This window comes from Trichoderma gamsii (genome assembly GCF_001481775.2).
Source record: "Trichoderma gamsii strain T6085 chromosome Unknown Scaffold_7.2, whole genome shotgun sequence".
Taxonomy (NCBI): Eukaryota; Fungi; Ascomycota; class Sordariomycetes; order Hypocreales; family Hypocreaceae; genus Trichoderma; species Trichoderma gamsii.
Window position 1 is genome coordinate 1 of NW_020171344.1, and position 14,682 is coordinate 14,682.

The 14,682-nt window shown below is 49.9% G+C and overlaps 4 protein-coding genes across 4 annotated transcripts; 2 read left to right on the plus strand and 2 right to left on the minus strand.

The window, feature by feature from the left end:
* Window positions 1-901: 901 nt before the first annotated feature.
* TGAM01_v202643 (cyclophilin type peptidyl-prolyl cis-trans isomerase/CLD) lies at window positions 902-2,149 on the minus strand (the record flags this gene model as incomplete). The annotated part of the gene is made up of 3 exons (XM_018802099.2): window positions 902-1,659; window positions 1,730-1,856; window positions 1,916-2,149. 3 exons carry the CDS (start codon window positions 2,147-2,149, stop codon window positions 902-904), a joined length of 1,119 nt encoding a protein of 372 aa, XP_018664454.2.
* A 1,387-nt stretch (window positions 2,150-3,536) lies between these two features.
* On the minus strand, window positions 3,537-4,035 carry TGAM01_v202644 (D-tyrosyl-tRNA(Tyr) deacylase; the record flags this gene model as incomplete). Its single annotated transcript, XM_018802100.1, has 4 exons — window positions 3,537-3,581; window positions 3,643-3,836; window positions 3,898-3,940; window positions 4,003-4,035. 4 exons carry the CDS (start codon window positions 4,033-4,035, stop codon window positions 3,537-3,539), a joined length of 315 nt encoding a protein of 104 aa, XP_018664455.1.
* Window positions 4,036-5,187: 1,152 nt separating this feature from the next.
* TGAM01_v202645 (hypothetical protein) lies at window positions 5,188-7,336 on the plus strand (the record flags this gene model as incomplete). Its single annotated transcript, XM_024549037.1, has 4 exons — window positions 5,188-5,442; window positions 5,527-6,610; window positions 6,695-7,205; window positions 7,276-7,336. 4 exons carry the CDS (start codon window positions 5,188-5,190, stop codon window positions 7,334-7,336), a joined length of 1,911 nt encoding a protein of 636 aa, XP_024406152.1.
* Window positions 7,337-9,585: 2,249 nt separating this feature from the next.
* On the plus strand, window positions 9,586-10,227 carry TGAM01_v202646 (hypothetical protein; the record flags this gene model as incomplete). The annotated part of the gene is made up of 1 exon (XM_018802102.1): window positions 9,586-10,227. One exon carries the CDS (start codon window positions 9,586-9,588, stop codon window positions 10,225-10,227), a length of 642 nt encoding a protein of 213 aa, XP_018664457.1.
* Window positions 10,228-14,682: the final 4,455 nt, after the last annotated feature.

A 14,682-nucleotide genomic window follows, 5' to 3' on the forward strand; every position in this document is an offset into this window, starting at 1 on the left:
AAAACCCCCTATTCTCTTTTCTGTTGTTTTTCCCTTCCACCTACTTCTTTCTTTTTTTCTATATTCCCCCTGAGTTGTGTAGTTGAGCGGTGGAAGGGAGGGAAGGGAAGAGAAAGTTGTTATGTTATTCATCACTTGTTGCATTGTCATTCATAATAATGTGCGGCATGAGTAGATGTATATATATAGATGTATAGGTTAGGTTAGGGAGGGAAAGCAGAAGAAAAAAACAAAGGAGAAATACCATTTCTTTGGTCTCACATATGACTCTCGCTGTTATTGTATTTCTTGCTTTCCTTTTTGCTTACTCTGTCTCTCTTGATGTCTCTCTTTCTCTGAATAACTTTCTTTATTTCTCCTTTCTTTTCCTTGTTACAAATAAGTATGTGTTTGTGCGTGAGTATGTTAATAGTTATGTGATGAAACGGGAGCATTTGTTAGATGAGCAATACAGCTTGAGTACTTTTATTAATACAGTTTTTGTTGCTCTTGTGTTGTTGCTTCTTTGTTCCCTCTTTTTTTTTTTTTTTTTTAATTAAAAGGATATTTGCATGAGCAATCACTACAATCACTTTCATCTTCTCGCTGATAATTGGAATAGGGGCTTGCTTCATCATCCATATGCAGTGATGAATGTTGCATATATACGTGTGCTTTATTGCTTATTGAGACAGTTTTTATTGCTTTTTATTAAACTATTTTTTCTTGACTCAAGTATTGTGGTATCTTCCCCTTCCACTAATCCGTGCCGGATTCGTCTAACCTTTACGCCTCCCATGCTTAAATAAAACTTTCGGGACATTTCCCTCTCTGCGCAACATCTTGCAAGCTTCCGTTATTTCCTTGACTTGTTGATTTTTTTTTTCATTTCAATCTTATATTACACCTCTTCGTCTTTTAGTTACTGAAAAAACTTCTTATACGCAGCCTTCTCTTTGGCTGCCCGAGCAGCGGCCTTTGATCGTACGGTATTCAGCTCATTAATGATGGCAGAGTCAGTGGGGGCCAGCTTGTGCGCCTCTTCAAGGTCTCTTAGGGCCTCTTCCTCGTCTTTTTGGCGCACGTTGGCGAAGCCACGTCGGTAGAAAGCCTTTGCACGGTCTGCAGGGGCGATGCCGTTGACGGCGAGAGCGGCGGTGGCGCTGCGGACAGCATCGGCCCAGGCCTCCAGCTTTATGTGCAGGAGAGCAGAGTTGTTGTTGAGAGAGAAGCGCAGGGCATCGAGCTGGACCTTGCCTTCAGGCCAGCCATCCAGCTCCGGCTCCTCGTTGATGTATCGCAGACCCTTTTCGTACTTTTCGAGACCAAGGGTAAGGTTACCTGCCTTGAAAGCCTTGTTACCGAAATCTTTGCAGTCGGAGGCAATCTTGTAGGTGGTCGGGGCGTCAGGAGGCGAAGAGCAGTCCTCGGGGAAGTCTTCGTGGGGGTCGCCGAGGGCATCAGGCTGCTTGACATCAGCGCTGAGGGCTTCGTCTCCGGAGAGCTCGCCACAGTCGGCGATGACGGCGTCTTTCGAGGGTCGGTCGCCGGCCTCGGTGCGGACGTTTTCGATCTGGCGGACGACGGATTTGCCGTTGAGGACTTCGCCAAAGACCACGTGCTTACCATCCAGATGCGGCGTGGGGACGGTGGTGATGAAGAATTGAGAGCCGTTGGTGTCTAAAAGCATGCACGAGTTAGCCGCATTTTAGGGGAGAGGTTTAAAGAGGTTTAAGAGAGTATGACATACTGGGGCCAGCGTTTGCCATTGACAGAAGGAATGGCTTCTCGTGCTTCTTGGGGAAGGCCTCGTCCTCGAACTTGGCTCCGTAGATGGACTCGCCGCCAGTGCCGTCTCCAGCTGTGAAATCACCGCCCTGTATTGACCAATGTCAGCACTCGAATTTGTTTCGCCTGATCATAAACATGTACGGACCTGAATCATAAACTGCTTGATCACTCGGTGGAAAGAAGAGCCCTTGTAGTGCAGAGGCTTGCCAGACTTGCCCAGGCCCTTTTCGCCAGTGCAAAGAGCACGGAAGTTCTCGACTGTCTTGGGGACCAGGTCCGAGTACAGCTCCATGTTGATGCGGCCAAGAGGCTTGCCACCCAGAGTGATGTCGAAGAAGACGCGCGGCCGTGTGGCCTTGGTCTCGGTTTCAGAAGCCATGATGGTGATGTCGTGGAGAAGGAAGACAGAGAATAAGTCGGCGGGAGAGCGATGGGTGGCAAAGAGGGCCAATTGGTTATCTAGACGATAGCGAAGAGGTAATGGAGAAGAGGTAAGTGGAGGGAGGAGTTTGCGATGCCTAAAAGATGGCGAGTCGTGCCTGGCCCAAAGAAGGCTGCGAAGATTCCTTCTGGTTCTCTAGATACAGTGATGCGGGGTCAAGCTAGCGATAGAGAGCCAAAGCTTTGACTTTCTGTATCTGAGCTGGAGAATGGGGGGTGACAGAGACAAAGAGAGTTGAGGGAGATTAGAGAGAAGAAGGAATATAGAGAAAATTAAAAAGAGGAGGAGTCAGATGGAATGAGGAGGAGAGGCAGTCGAGAGCTGTTACGCAGCAGCTGTTAGCTGTGAATGACCTAATCAAGACCTGATGCTGGATGCCTAGGCGGATGAAAGAGTGACGGCTACTGGCTTTTCCAGGTAGGAACGGATGTCAATCTTTGGTACTACGGAGCAAAATGGAATTGGAGCATTCAAGCCATCAATTCATCCAGGCGGCTGTGCTTGGGCTGATGCCGAGCTTCTCAGCCCAACTTGATCATTCGCAACATTCGATTCCAGCCGACATCAGTATCTCCATGGCTGCCCCTCCATCGGCAAATTTGCCCCTCCATTCTTTGTTCTTTTTTTGGAGATTGCAAGCACTTGAGCTCGGCAGTGGGTCCCGCTTCAGGGCCGTTAGTGGCCAGCCCCCCCGGCGCTGTAGAAGTTTCTAGCAGATAGCGCTGGGCCGCAGCGCATGGTGAACGCTGTCACGCATTTGCGTTGGGGTGCATGTACACATCATGTATGCCTTGCGTGCAGTGCCGTATTTGGCGCCACCTATTTGCAACATCAATGCTACGGAGTATTTCACCCTGATCCTACAGCATCGCATTGCATGTCTACAAGCATGCGTAAGCTTGGTAAGGTAGAATGGCACCTTGATCTCCTCTCTGAGTGAGCAGAGTGGCTCCCTGTAGTAACATTTGGCGATATCAGGCGTTGATGATAAGTCAGCATCGGTTCACGCATGCATGCCATTCAGTAACACAAATTGTTCTGAAGATGATAACATAGCACCATGTTAATGACAACAGTCTGATTACGGGCTTTTTCTTTCTCGTTGGTTTTTGCTCTAAACTAAAAATATATCGCAAGTGTCCTCCAGTCGTCCCTTGCCAGTACTCAGACAAGCACCGCCAGCAAAATGAGTACCGGAAGGAAGCTTATTGGAGACCGGGGATGTTGAAGTGCAAAGTCTATGGCTGTTTCTATACATCAATTGCACCAGTTCTATTCGCTCTATGCGCCACATCGTATTCTCAGCGTCTGTGTCACTCAACCTCTATCGCTCGGACACGGGAGCACCAGCCTGGAGCTCCAAGGTAACCTGTGTAATGCATCAGCACACTTTTGGCGTGATCAAAAAGTCTCAGAGAAATATGACATACCGGCCCATCGTTGACAAGAGCAACTTCCATCATGGCCTGAAATTTGCCGTCCTTGACTCGATCCTCTATGTAGAGGTCCTTTACCTTCTGGACAAAGTAGTGATACAGCCGGCTTGCTTCTTCGGGGTTTGCTGCGCCATGGAAGTCGGGCTTGGTGCCCTTTTTGGTCTTTGCCAACAGAGTAAATTGGGATACTGGTTATCGCATAAGCTTTTTATTTTTTTGTCTTTGTAGTAAATACTTCTTGTTTCTTACCACAGAGCACTTCGCCCTCGATGTCTATGACACTTCTTTTCCACTATCGCCACCAATCAAACCATCAGCAGGTGTCTCACAGCCTGGGCAAAAAGCTTCACTTACCCGACCCCCGTCTTCGTCATCCCAGAGTTTCATCTTGACAACCTTGTTCGCTAATGAATCGGCTTCTTTTTCTGTGTCTCCCGGCGCGACGGCCGCAAATACCAACACTCCACGGCCAATGGACGACACCAACTGCTTTTCTACCGTCACCGACGCAGATAGCACACGCTGAATAATTGCTTCATCAAGATGACCATATTAGATCCAATTGCCACAATATTATACTTTATTGTGTATATAAAAAGCCTTCAATAGCAACATAGAAGGGGGGCGATAGAGGGTAAAGTTTGGCCTACCCTTCATTGTGAGCAACTCGTAGCCGGTGCCGGCACTTGTCCCACTAGGAATGAGATAATTAGGGATGATAAGGGAAGAAACACAGTCCTTGTTCCAACAGCCCTGCCGCCAGCCCACTGAAACTAAAACTCAGAGAGAGAATAGACCAAACAAGACAAAGGGGATCTCTGTACCGAGACCGGCAGCCTCAAAGGGAACGGTTATTCAATCAATCTTAAAATGCTATGAATCGCGCATGCAAAGTCTGTGTCATGTGAGAGACCGGCGTAGTAGCCACTTATCAGACATCCCACCTTGCCAAAGTACCCTTTGATAGCCAGAGCCATCTAATTAAGACCGATTAATTGATCTGAATTGAGCAAACGGAAATAAGAAAAGTTCAATTGTGAATATATCACGCATTTCTCGCACTTTACGAGTTTTAGAATATTTATAATCGAGATACGCACAATTTCCCGCTCGCTCGGTTAATCATCGCACAGCACCAAGTACCGTGCTCCTGTTAGCTCGGTGCAGCCTCGCGACCTGGCCTCACCAACTTCAATCTCGCACGTCCATCGCCTTAAAGGCTCGATCCTGCTGAATATCGCCACAAACACCCCCGGTCAGCGCCTTGGTGTTGATTCTGATACGACCACCTCTGCCGCCTCGTTTTGCTGTGCATGACAGCTCTGCGCCCATCACGTGGTCGACGCCGAGCCTCGCCTGCATCCCCAGCCTTCGGTCACAAAGGCTGCCCCACGGAAACGGATCAAGCCACCTGCGAATTCTGATTGCGCCCTTTGTGCAAACTTCATCCAACTCCAGCACCTCTGTTAGCGACCGGATCTCACAAGAACAACCGGAAAGGACGCCGTTTGGGCTTTTCTCCCCTCCTCTACCGACAAAATGGCGGCGAGGAAACTACAACAAGAAGTCGACAAGTGCTTCAAGAAGGTGGCGGAAGGTGTCTCCGAGTTCGAGGCTATCTACGAAAAGATTGAGCAGTCAAATAACCCGGCTCAAAAAGAGAAGCAAGAAGACAACCTCAAGCGCGAAATCAAGAAGCTGCAAAGACTGCGCGACCAGATCAAGACATGGGCCGCCAGCAACGACATCAAGGACAAGGCTCCCTTATTGGAGCATCGCAAACTGATTGAGACGGTTGGTGGGCCCCAGTAACGTTGGGTATTGATGCATGCCTAGTATAGAGTCGCATGCTAATATACCCTTTTCTCCGACTTTTAGCAAATGGAAAAATTCAAGGCCGTGGAAAAGGCCATGAAGACGAAAGCATACTCTCAAGCGGGTCTCTCAGCCGCAGCGAAACTAGATCCCAAAGAGCAGGCCAAAGTCGAGGCCTGTGACTTCCTGAATAGCATGGTTGATGAACTGGAGCTGCAGATCGAGTCGCTAGAAGCCGAAAACGAGTCTATACAAGCTACGATGAAGAAAGGGAAGAACAAGATCGTCCAGGAGAACCGCATGGCCGAGATCGACCGGATAATCGAGAGGCACAAGTGGCATCAGGGCAAACTGGAGCTGATTCGAAGGACGCTCGAGAACGGAGGCATCGATACCGACGATGTCACCCTCCTCGAGGAACAAATCCGCTACTATGTGTCTGATGGCATGAACGAGGACTACATGGACGACGATGAAATATACGACGACCTAGACCTTGAGGAGGAGGAAGGTGTCTTTGGCATGAACCAGGATAACGAGAAGAACTCATCTCAGGATACTCAGTCTATACAAGACGATACCCATGATCTCGAACTGCCGGTCAAACCAAGGAAAGCAACCAAAGACTCCGACTCCACCACGTCAACACGAACGAAATCCGCGCAGTCCAAATCACCCTTACCGGCATTGGCAACGCTGCATACTCCGCTATCAACAATAGGTAGTGGGGGTAGCGGTAGCCCTGCCATGAAGCCTGCCTCTATCCCCACGAGGCCTGCTGGAGAGGGACTCAAGTATGCGTCTGCCGCAGCCGCAGCCGCAGCCGCAGACAAGAACAACGTCGGCATTGCTCCTCTGCCGCCGCCACCAGGGGTTGCTGCCGGCATCTCGCCATTACCGCCTGCGCAGTTGAAGACGAGCGCAACGAATTCTCCGGCTGTCTCGTTTGTTCAGCCGGCTCAGGCACCCGAACCCAAGCAAGCTACACCTATTGTCGCCCCCGCATCTACCTCCACGCCCGCGCCCGCGCCTCCTGCACCTGCAGAGAACGCCGAGCCCACGCCAAGTACGAAAGCGGCAAAGAAGTCTAAAGCGTCAGGAAAACAGCCGGCGGTATCTGATATACCGCCTGCTGAGTCATCAGCTGGTAAGCTGTCATTGAGAGTGCCTTATGGGTGGTTTTTTTTTCTGTATCCTCTGGCTAATATCTGATCCCTTCTAAACAAAGCAGTCCAAGCAAATGGCTCCACCAATGGTGTCAAGTCTCCTACGGAAGAGACCGAGGAGGAATCCATCTATCACCTCCCTGCGTCCCTACAGGACCTCGTTGAGTCGTATGAGACATCACGAAAACGCCCGTATCAGCCCTTATCACCTTCGACCCTGAGCTTGATGAAGGCGAGCCAGCTGAGCTACCCCAGCGCTTTTGAAGCCGACGTCCCGCGAACATACCGTCCCGATATGCCTGTGCCGCAGACTGGTTCTGGGTTCCCCACCCAGCCGCTGCCCATATTCGATGACCCCCGACTGTACTCGAGGATAGATCCCGACACTCTGTTTTACGTTTTTTACTACAAGCAAGGAACGGCACAGCAGTATTTGGCTGCCAAGGCACTGAAAGATCAAAGCTGGCGGTTCCATAAGCAGTACCAAACATGGTTCCAACGGCACGAAGAGCCCAAAAATATTACGGAGGAATTCGAGCAAGGCACCTACCGGTTCTTTGACTACGAGAGCACATGGTAAGATGATCGCCGCCATTATGTAAACAGCGTTATATAATCTCCCTTACTAACTTCTACACCACTATAGGATGAACCGAAGAAAGGCTGATTTCAAATTTGCTTACAAATTTCTTGAAGATGACATTTAGTCAATTGTTGGCTTTTGAATCTGGGATGCACGGGCTAGGCTGGGACTATCACTTATGACTTCGCTCTTGTCATCTGTGCCTTGTCTATGACTGGACTTTATTTTTAATTTCTTTGTCTTTATGGGAGTTTTCAGAGATGATTATCGTAGCTGCGAGTCTGCACTACCACGATTGGGTTTCTCAAATGGAGGGAATGACTAGTGCCAGAATAATCTATATCAGGCGGCGTACCTCTTTCTTTTCGAGGCAAGAAAATTTCATGTCGAAAATTTGTTTGCCATTTTCTTGTCTCTCTTATATTTGCCTCAGAATGATACTGAATGGGCGAGTGTGGTTGTCGCTGTTGTTGCTGAGATGCTATCTGAAATGACACAATAAGTGGACCTACAGAACCAAACAGCTTCGCCAAGATGCATACCTCTTAAGTGAGTAAACCCGCTTGTTGTCATTAAGAACTGGGAACTACCTAGGTACAGCTGAACTGTTTAGGGACAAAGCCAAGCCCCAAGAAGGAACATGCAGGCCTTGGCGAGGCACAACCAACTTCACACAGCCCGCTTAACTAAATGGATCTTGCCGCCCATAAAGATACATTGTGAGCTTGGAAAGTACTTTGCATTTATCGTGGTATTTGGGGTTGCTGCAGCAATGCATTTGTCTGACATGGCAAGGTTGGTTTAAAGAGACGTCATGGAGCCAGATGTTGATAAGTGATGGAAAAATTGCAATCGGGGATGTCCGTTCCTTATAAGACCGAGGTAACAATTAACTTCCCACAAACTGCTCAACTTACGGGAACTTACCGCCACAAGCAAACTCTCTAAACTACGAAAGGATTTCCTAATTTGATCCCGTTGCTCTAGGGTTGCCATGATAACAACAAGGTTGGGCTGAAGGAGACGTCATTGAGCAAGGTGTTGATCGCAATGTGCTGATCGATCGCGTCGAAAACTCTCGGGAATATCCGTTCCACATAAAACAAAAGGAAACAAGATTTATCCCCACAAAAACTTCTCGAGTCAACGTACTTGCAGTTTTACCATCAACTGTCACAAATGCGCGTGGTTGCATGGGGGCAGGTGGCGGATGCTACATCATGTCAAGCCATGACTCGCGAATTATCCGGGGGGCCACCACCGGCAACTTCCGCACTCTGCGACTCTGCGACTCTGCGAGGATGTACTATCATACTGACATTTGGCAGTAACGGTACATGCTGCTACGTACTGCTGCTGTCTTTATGCTTTATGTACAGACACTCCTATGCGGTAGGCGTGCAGATCCAGCCCTACGTTGTGAACTACACCCCTACAGGGACCGCAGTTGTTAGCAGGGAACTCGCTGGGTACGTTACAGTGGAAGGATTCAACTGAGCAATGAGGATTGATTGAAGTACTTTGGTCCTTTAACTTGCACTTTTCACTATTTTGGAGACAGAGAGTTGAAGGCATCAGTGAATTATACAGACAGCAACTTGTACCCTGCTAACAGTCGCGATCTCTGTGGGGTGCGCCGCCGTCAAGCTGTCTCGCCTTACGTTTACTTAGACTGCACTGCAGCTCGATCTTACCCGACTCAGTACACACGCTCCATTCTCCCCATGCCCGTCTACTAACATGCAGGTACATATTGCTTGCCGGGGGGGGAAAGAGGGGGGAGGGGGGGCAAGCTAAATCACGAAGATCTGAATGATGCTAGTAGTAGTATCATCTCACTCGCTTGATAATGTTTATTCTATGGGCCAACTGTACATTGAATGTGAGATCTCTGTTTCTCCTGCAGACAGACTTTTTGGGAGAGATTCTTGGCGCGTGGGAGGCTGGAAGGAGTGGGAACTTGCGTGCGTTGAGAAGCACGATGGGTTGAGAGACGCGAACAAGCGCATTGTACCTGCTGTACAAACGGATGTGACATGCGGGTGTTGTGGAACTGAGGAGTCGCAAGATTCCGCTTGTTGAGGCGGGCATGGCAGTGATTCAGCGAGAAGATGGAGCGGTAGCTGATTATGAGAGATCGGATGAAGCAGGTGAGCGGTGAATGAACTCGTTTGCAATGCGTTCGTAATGCGTTCGCAATGCGTATGCCTGCCTGCCTGCTTGTTTGATATTGTGATAACTAACACAAACTCTACTCTGCAGTTACAACACGACATATTTGCACCCATAAGATACTCTCAAAGCTCATCCACGAGCAGTCAATCTCCTAGTTTACAGTAAGTGACCACAAGACCATCACAAGGGGATTCCACGATGGCTTATATATCCAAGACTAGGACTTTTACGACAACTAAAGAGTGCAAAAAGCAAGGAAAGATGAGTGCCAACGAGGAGTGGGTGTCTTGGTACGAGAAGCCGCAAACGCAACAGTCCACCGACACTGGAGAGCAAAAGTCATCTCTGGGCACGGATGAGAAGGATGCCCCCATCACCGACCCCGGCAACGTCGACGTCCAGTCCGGCGTCTTCAACAAGGTTGCCAACACCTTTACGCAGCTCTTTAGTAACAAGCAGTGTCACCTCACGCGCAACCAGACCAGAACCAAGATTGGCTGGACCACCACCGGCGAGCTGGGCGTGCTCCGCCAAGAGCAAGACGCGCAGTATGAGTTTATGGAAGAGCTGGAGCAGAAGATCAAGGACCTCAACAAGGAGGTGGGGGTTCTGAAGGACCTGGTCAAGGCGTACGAGGCCAAGATGGAGCGCGACAACGACCTGCTGCAGCACTGCATGCACTGGATCACAATGGTCCAGGTCTTTGGCGACGTGCCCGTGGCGAGGGACCGGATGAGGTGGAAGCCTGGCCGGGACGCGGCACTGGTTGGGGGCAGCGAGGACGGGAGCGAGGACGGCAACGAGAACGAAGACGAAGGAGACAAAGAGACAACGATCTAGGCTGTTTTGGCAAACAACGAGACAACAATCCTCCTGCGATGGGAAGCGATAGATGCAAATGACGATGGTCATGCCCGATGGGTTGGTGGCCTTGGTTGGGGGTCATATGCAGGGCGAGATATGATACAGTATAGTGCTTTCAACTTTGGGGGCTCTTGCATGTCTCTCTCCCAAGGTTTTGCTTTCAGCCGGAGACTATTAATCTACGGCTTGCATTTAGCCTGAAGACAGATGAGAGATGATAGAGCTAAAAGGCTTTCTAGAAGCAATCCATGGATGCAAGCCAGGGGGTTAGTCTCGCCCATCCAGGGCTCATGTTCCTTTTTACCCACGACGCCACACGTCATCGTGCCTTCGGCCCTATTAGTAGTCTGTGTGTAGTATGTAGACGGAAATTTATTTTTTCCTTTGCTTTTCTTGTCAATTTATTACTGCAAAATAATTCGTTAGGTTTTTTTTTTATTGCGATATTAATTTAGTCTTCATCAATCTCCATCAGGGGCCCCTACCCAAGTGTGTCTTCCCAAGAGATCTATTGGTTGCAGCACGATTCACAGTGAGTCGGCAAGAGCAATTGCCGTCATCGAAATGCTTCTAGCCCGAGATTAAGGCAGGACTAAGACGCGGAAGCTTCTCTTTCCCACGTTTTCTCGTAAGACTACGACACGGTTAAGGCAAGAACACCCCGGCACTTTTACTACCACTACTCCCTTGCCCTGATTTTTCTCTCTTCCACGATGAAAAATTTTCTTTCTTCTCTTTGTTAATTTTCCCCCTTTACCCTTTTTTGCTTGGAGGCTTGAGAGCTTCTAGAACAACCGGGGCGTTGATCTCATTCTTGGTGTTTCTTACGTGTGTGTTTATTACAGTTTTTGTTGACCGCCTCTAGTCAGATGGCTCAGAGGCTCTAAGATTTTTATTCTTTTTTTTTTTTTTTTCACCCTCAAGGTTGTTTGACATCATCCCGTGCCCATGTTATTGGCACAGATTGCGGTCCAGAAGTAAGAGTTTGCGACGATGCCCCATCATCGGGTGGGATGAGTGGAAAAAAGCTGTTGCCGTATCACTCACATCGCGCGTTAGTTCTTCCGGCGGCGCCTGGCTATTACTCTTCTGCCCTGGGATGGGATATCGCAATTAGCACACTATCGAGGGCCCTGGTTATACTTTCTCAACGGATTCTGGACTGGGATGGCCGCATCAGCTTTGGGCTTGCCGTGGTATTGAATGCCTGTGGACGGGAGGAAAGGCTAAACGGGCAGAGGGGAGGCGCTGTTGCTTGTGGAGTTGGACAGCCCGTCAGCACGCTCTGCCCGTGCAAGTGTCGCTGGTACAGTAGGAGGAGGGTGCATGATCCCCCATCTCTGGCCGCTGATAAGATGCTGATGGAATGAGGCTAGGTGCATATGACTGCTCTGCTACATACAGCACGCACAGGCGGTGGTTGCGGCGCGCCCAGGCCCCATCATCACCAATGGCGGATAATCTTCCCTCGTGCCTCTCCTAGGGCTGTTTCGGAGCGAACTAGGAGAGAAGGACGGGCCCTGTAACGCAGCGCTCTGCATGGCGATCTCCTAGGTTTCAGCACATGCGACGGGGACCAAGGTCGGTCCTGGTCGACGATCATCTGAAGCCGCACCTTGCCTCTCTATCAGTGCCGCGCGGTGCTTTGATACTCAGAAATGTCCGTACACTACGCTGTAAACCCGCAAGTGGAGCAGGAAGACATGGCCTGTCTGTTTGTCCATTCCCTTGCATAACCCAGCAGATCCTCTGGGTTATCGCTAAAGGTGTTAAGGGTAGGCCCTAGTATGAGCTGGATGGGGCGCAGGACGAGAAAATTCAGCCATACGGAGCACGCGCCAGGTCTCACCTCTGAGGACGCCCGACCAGGTACGCTTACACGAATACAGACCAGACCTCTCTCTATTCTATGGAACGCGGCCAGAAAGAGGTTGTGATCTCGATCGTGGCTGCAGTCTAGAAGAGAAAAGGAAGGGTATCAGTGCTCGACGAAATAGTGTTAAAGCGGGCTCGCTGAATCTATTCAGTTGAGTTGCTTGAGTCCTCAGAGAGCTCACGATACTGACATCTGTAGAGTTTTGAGCACATCAGCCACCTGGTGGCAGGACTAGGAGTTTTTGGAATGACCCGACGGGGATTCGGTTTATTTGGTTTTCCCTTTTACGTGTGTAAACACGGCCATTGGTTCAACACACTCTGGACGTCTCAATAAGGCAAATCGTGTAGGCTATTTGGTGCTTTGTGAGAGATTGACAACGACGACTTGTCTGTTCAGTGGACGCCGCTGCTGCTACCAGTACTTGGACTGACACCCTCCGTGGTCGTTCCCTCTCCGGGAATAGAGGCGTCACTAGCTCGCTGTCGGTTCGCTATTGGCTGCGATATCTATTGCCGACGTACATGAGGACACACACCTTGAGGCCCATAGTCGGGCTCCCGTGCTGGACGTCTGGGATATGGGATATGGGATTCGCTGCACTACACCCACACCTATGCACGTAAGGTGGGGGGAGGGGACCAGGTAAGAGGGGCCACGATGCTAGCAACTAGCGAAAATTGCCAAGATGCTAATCCCTACCAGGAGATAGCTTACTACCCGAAACGGCTTCTCGTCTTTTATAGGGATTTTACAACTTCGCAATAGTCTGGCCGACTCGGCAGATAGCAGCCAGTGCTCTAAGACGGGCAACTGATCTTTTGGGCGGTGTCTACAGCATCTGTACCGGCCTTGCAGCAGGCTGTTTGATGCTGTAACTATGGGCTGTATGGGCTGTATGGGCTGTATGGGCTGTATGGGCTGTATTCGATCACTCATCACCAAAGATATAGGGCCTGAAAGAGAACCTTTTCGTGAGACCCTTGCCGGCTTTGATATTGATATTGACATCGAGAGACAGACGTTATAAAGAAGAACGTGGCACCCAAAACCCGAAGCTCGGCGGCAGGACATGTGGTGATGGCAAGCCACTACCAGTCGACAACGATGGCTTTTTTCCCCCCCTAGTGGTGGCATCTTCAGCCAAAATCTCGGCCATCGGGTCAACCAAAGCCTTGTGGGCGGGATGCCTTCTCAAAAGAGTGTCATCCGCGATACTAGCTTGTCTAGCTCCAGCAAATTTTCCTTTGACAGCTTGTGCGGCTGAACCTGGTAGCCACATGTTTCCATATCATTTACCTCTTGTTAGTGAGTGGCCCTTTTACGCGAACCCGGGCCCAAAGCTTGTACTTACCATGACTACCTACTTAGTAGTAGTAGTGCTCGTAATTGCCTGTATCAAGTCCCTTGGCATGGCAATTCTTTGCGTTAGGGGTCCCGAAAATCCCCCACTCACTTAAATCAATATCAAAAAAATCTTCCCCGACCAGATGCCATGGGTATCTTACAATTCAGCATCCTGTTATTCAGTCGGTGGAGCGCGAGGTACATGAAGACTCGGCGCTAAAGGTCACGACAATCGAGATACGCTGTGGTCATCGCAAATTGTCGGTTTCGGCAGATTCGGCAGCGCTAGGTTCTGCTCGCGTTCCTCAACCTCGATTGGCCAATTCAGTCGACTCCCGAAAAGGCATACGGCGGCAGAGTAGCAAACAACAACGGCGCAGAAGACTCGAGGAAGAAAGCAACAGAGAGGCCAGAAGCCCATGCGAATGGGGCCCCCAAACCCTCTCCACAGAGCTCTAGCCTTCCGCACGTTGCCATGCCCCGGTCTCTACCCGTCTACGGCTCTGGGCCACGGGTGGCCAGTAGTGCCTCCGAACTTGGCATGTATACGATACGATGCCCTCAACCACTGTGACGCCCCTCTGCATAGGGTTTATGCTGCATAACGCTTAGCGTCCAGTTCTACGTCACCCTCAGAGCACTTTCTGAGGAGTCCCCACCATTGCACTTCCGCCCTGCCGGATCCTATCCGCGCTAAATCTAACATCTCTTCTAGAAGCCCGGGCCATACCATAACGATGGGGTGGTGTATCTACAGCGCCGGACAAGTACTGTACGAGAGTACATGCAAGCTCCAGAGACGGTTCGTTATCTGTTGCTCTAGTACTGGGTGCAAATATACACGACCCTCCCCCCTGTCAAATCTGGGATTGACAAGCCACGCATATATACTTGGGCATGTATCGTCCCTTGGGAGCTGTGGACTCATAAGCTTTCGACTGCCCTCGTCTTGACGCTCTGTTGTCTTGAAGCATCTTTTCTTATATCACTCCATCCCCACTGCCTTGATCATCACAATCATCCTCTTCCTCTCTCTTGTCCTCCCTCTACATCAAAGGTGACGCTGGTTGACCAATTTTGATCCAATTGGCAATACTGAGCAACGCGCATACCTACCACTACGCTTATACCTCTCTCTCTATACATATATATATTCGGTTTTGCTCGACTTGCGCGAGCAATTGCTTATCATAAAGAAGCTTCAGGGA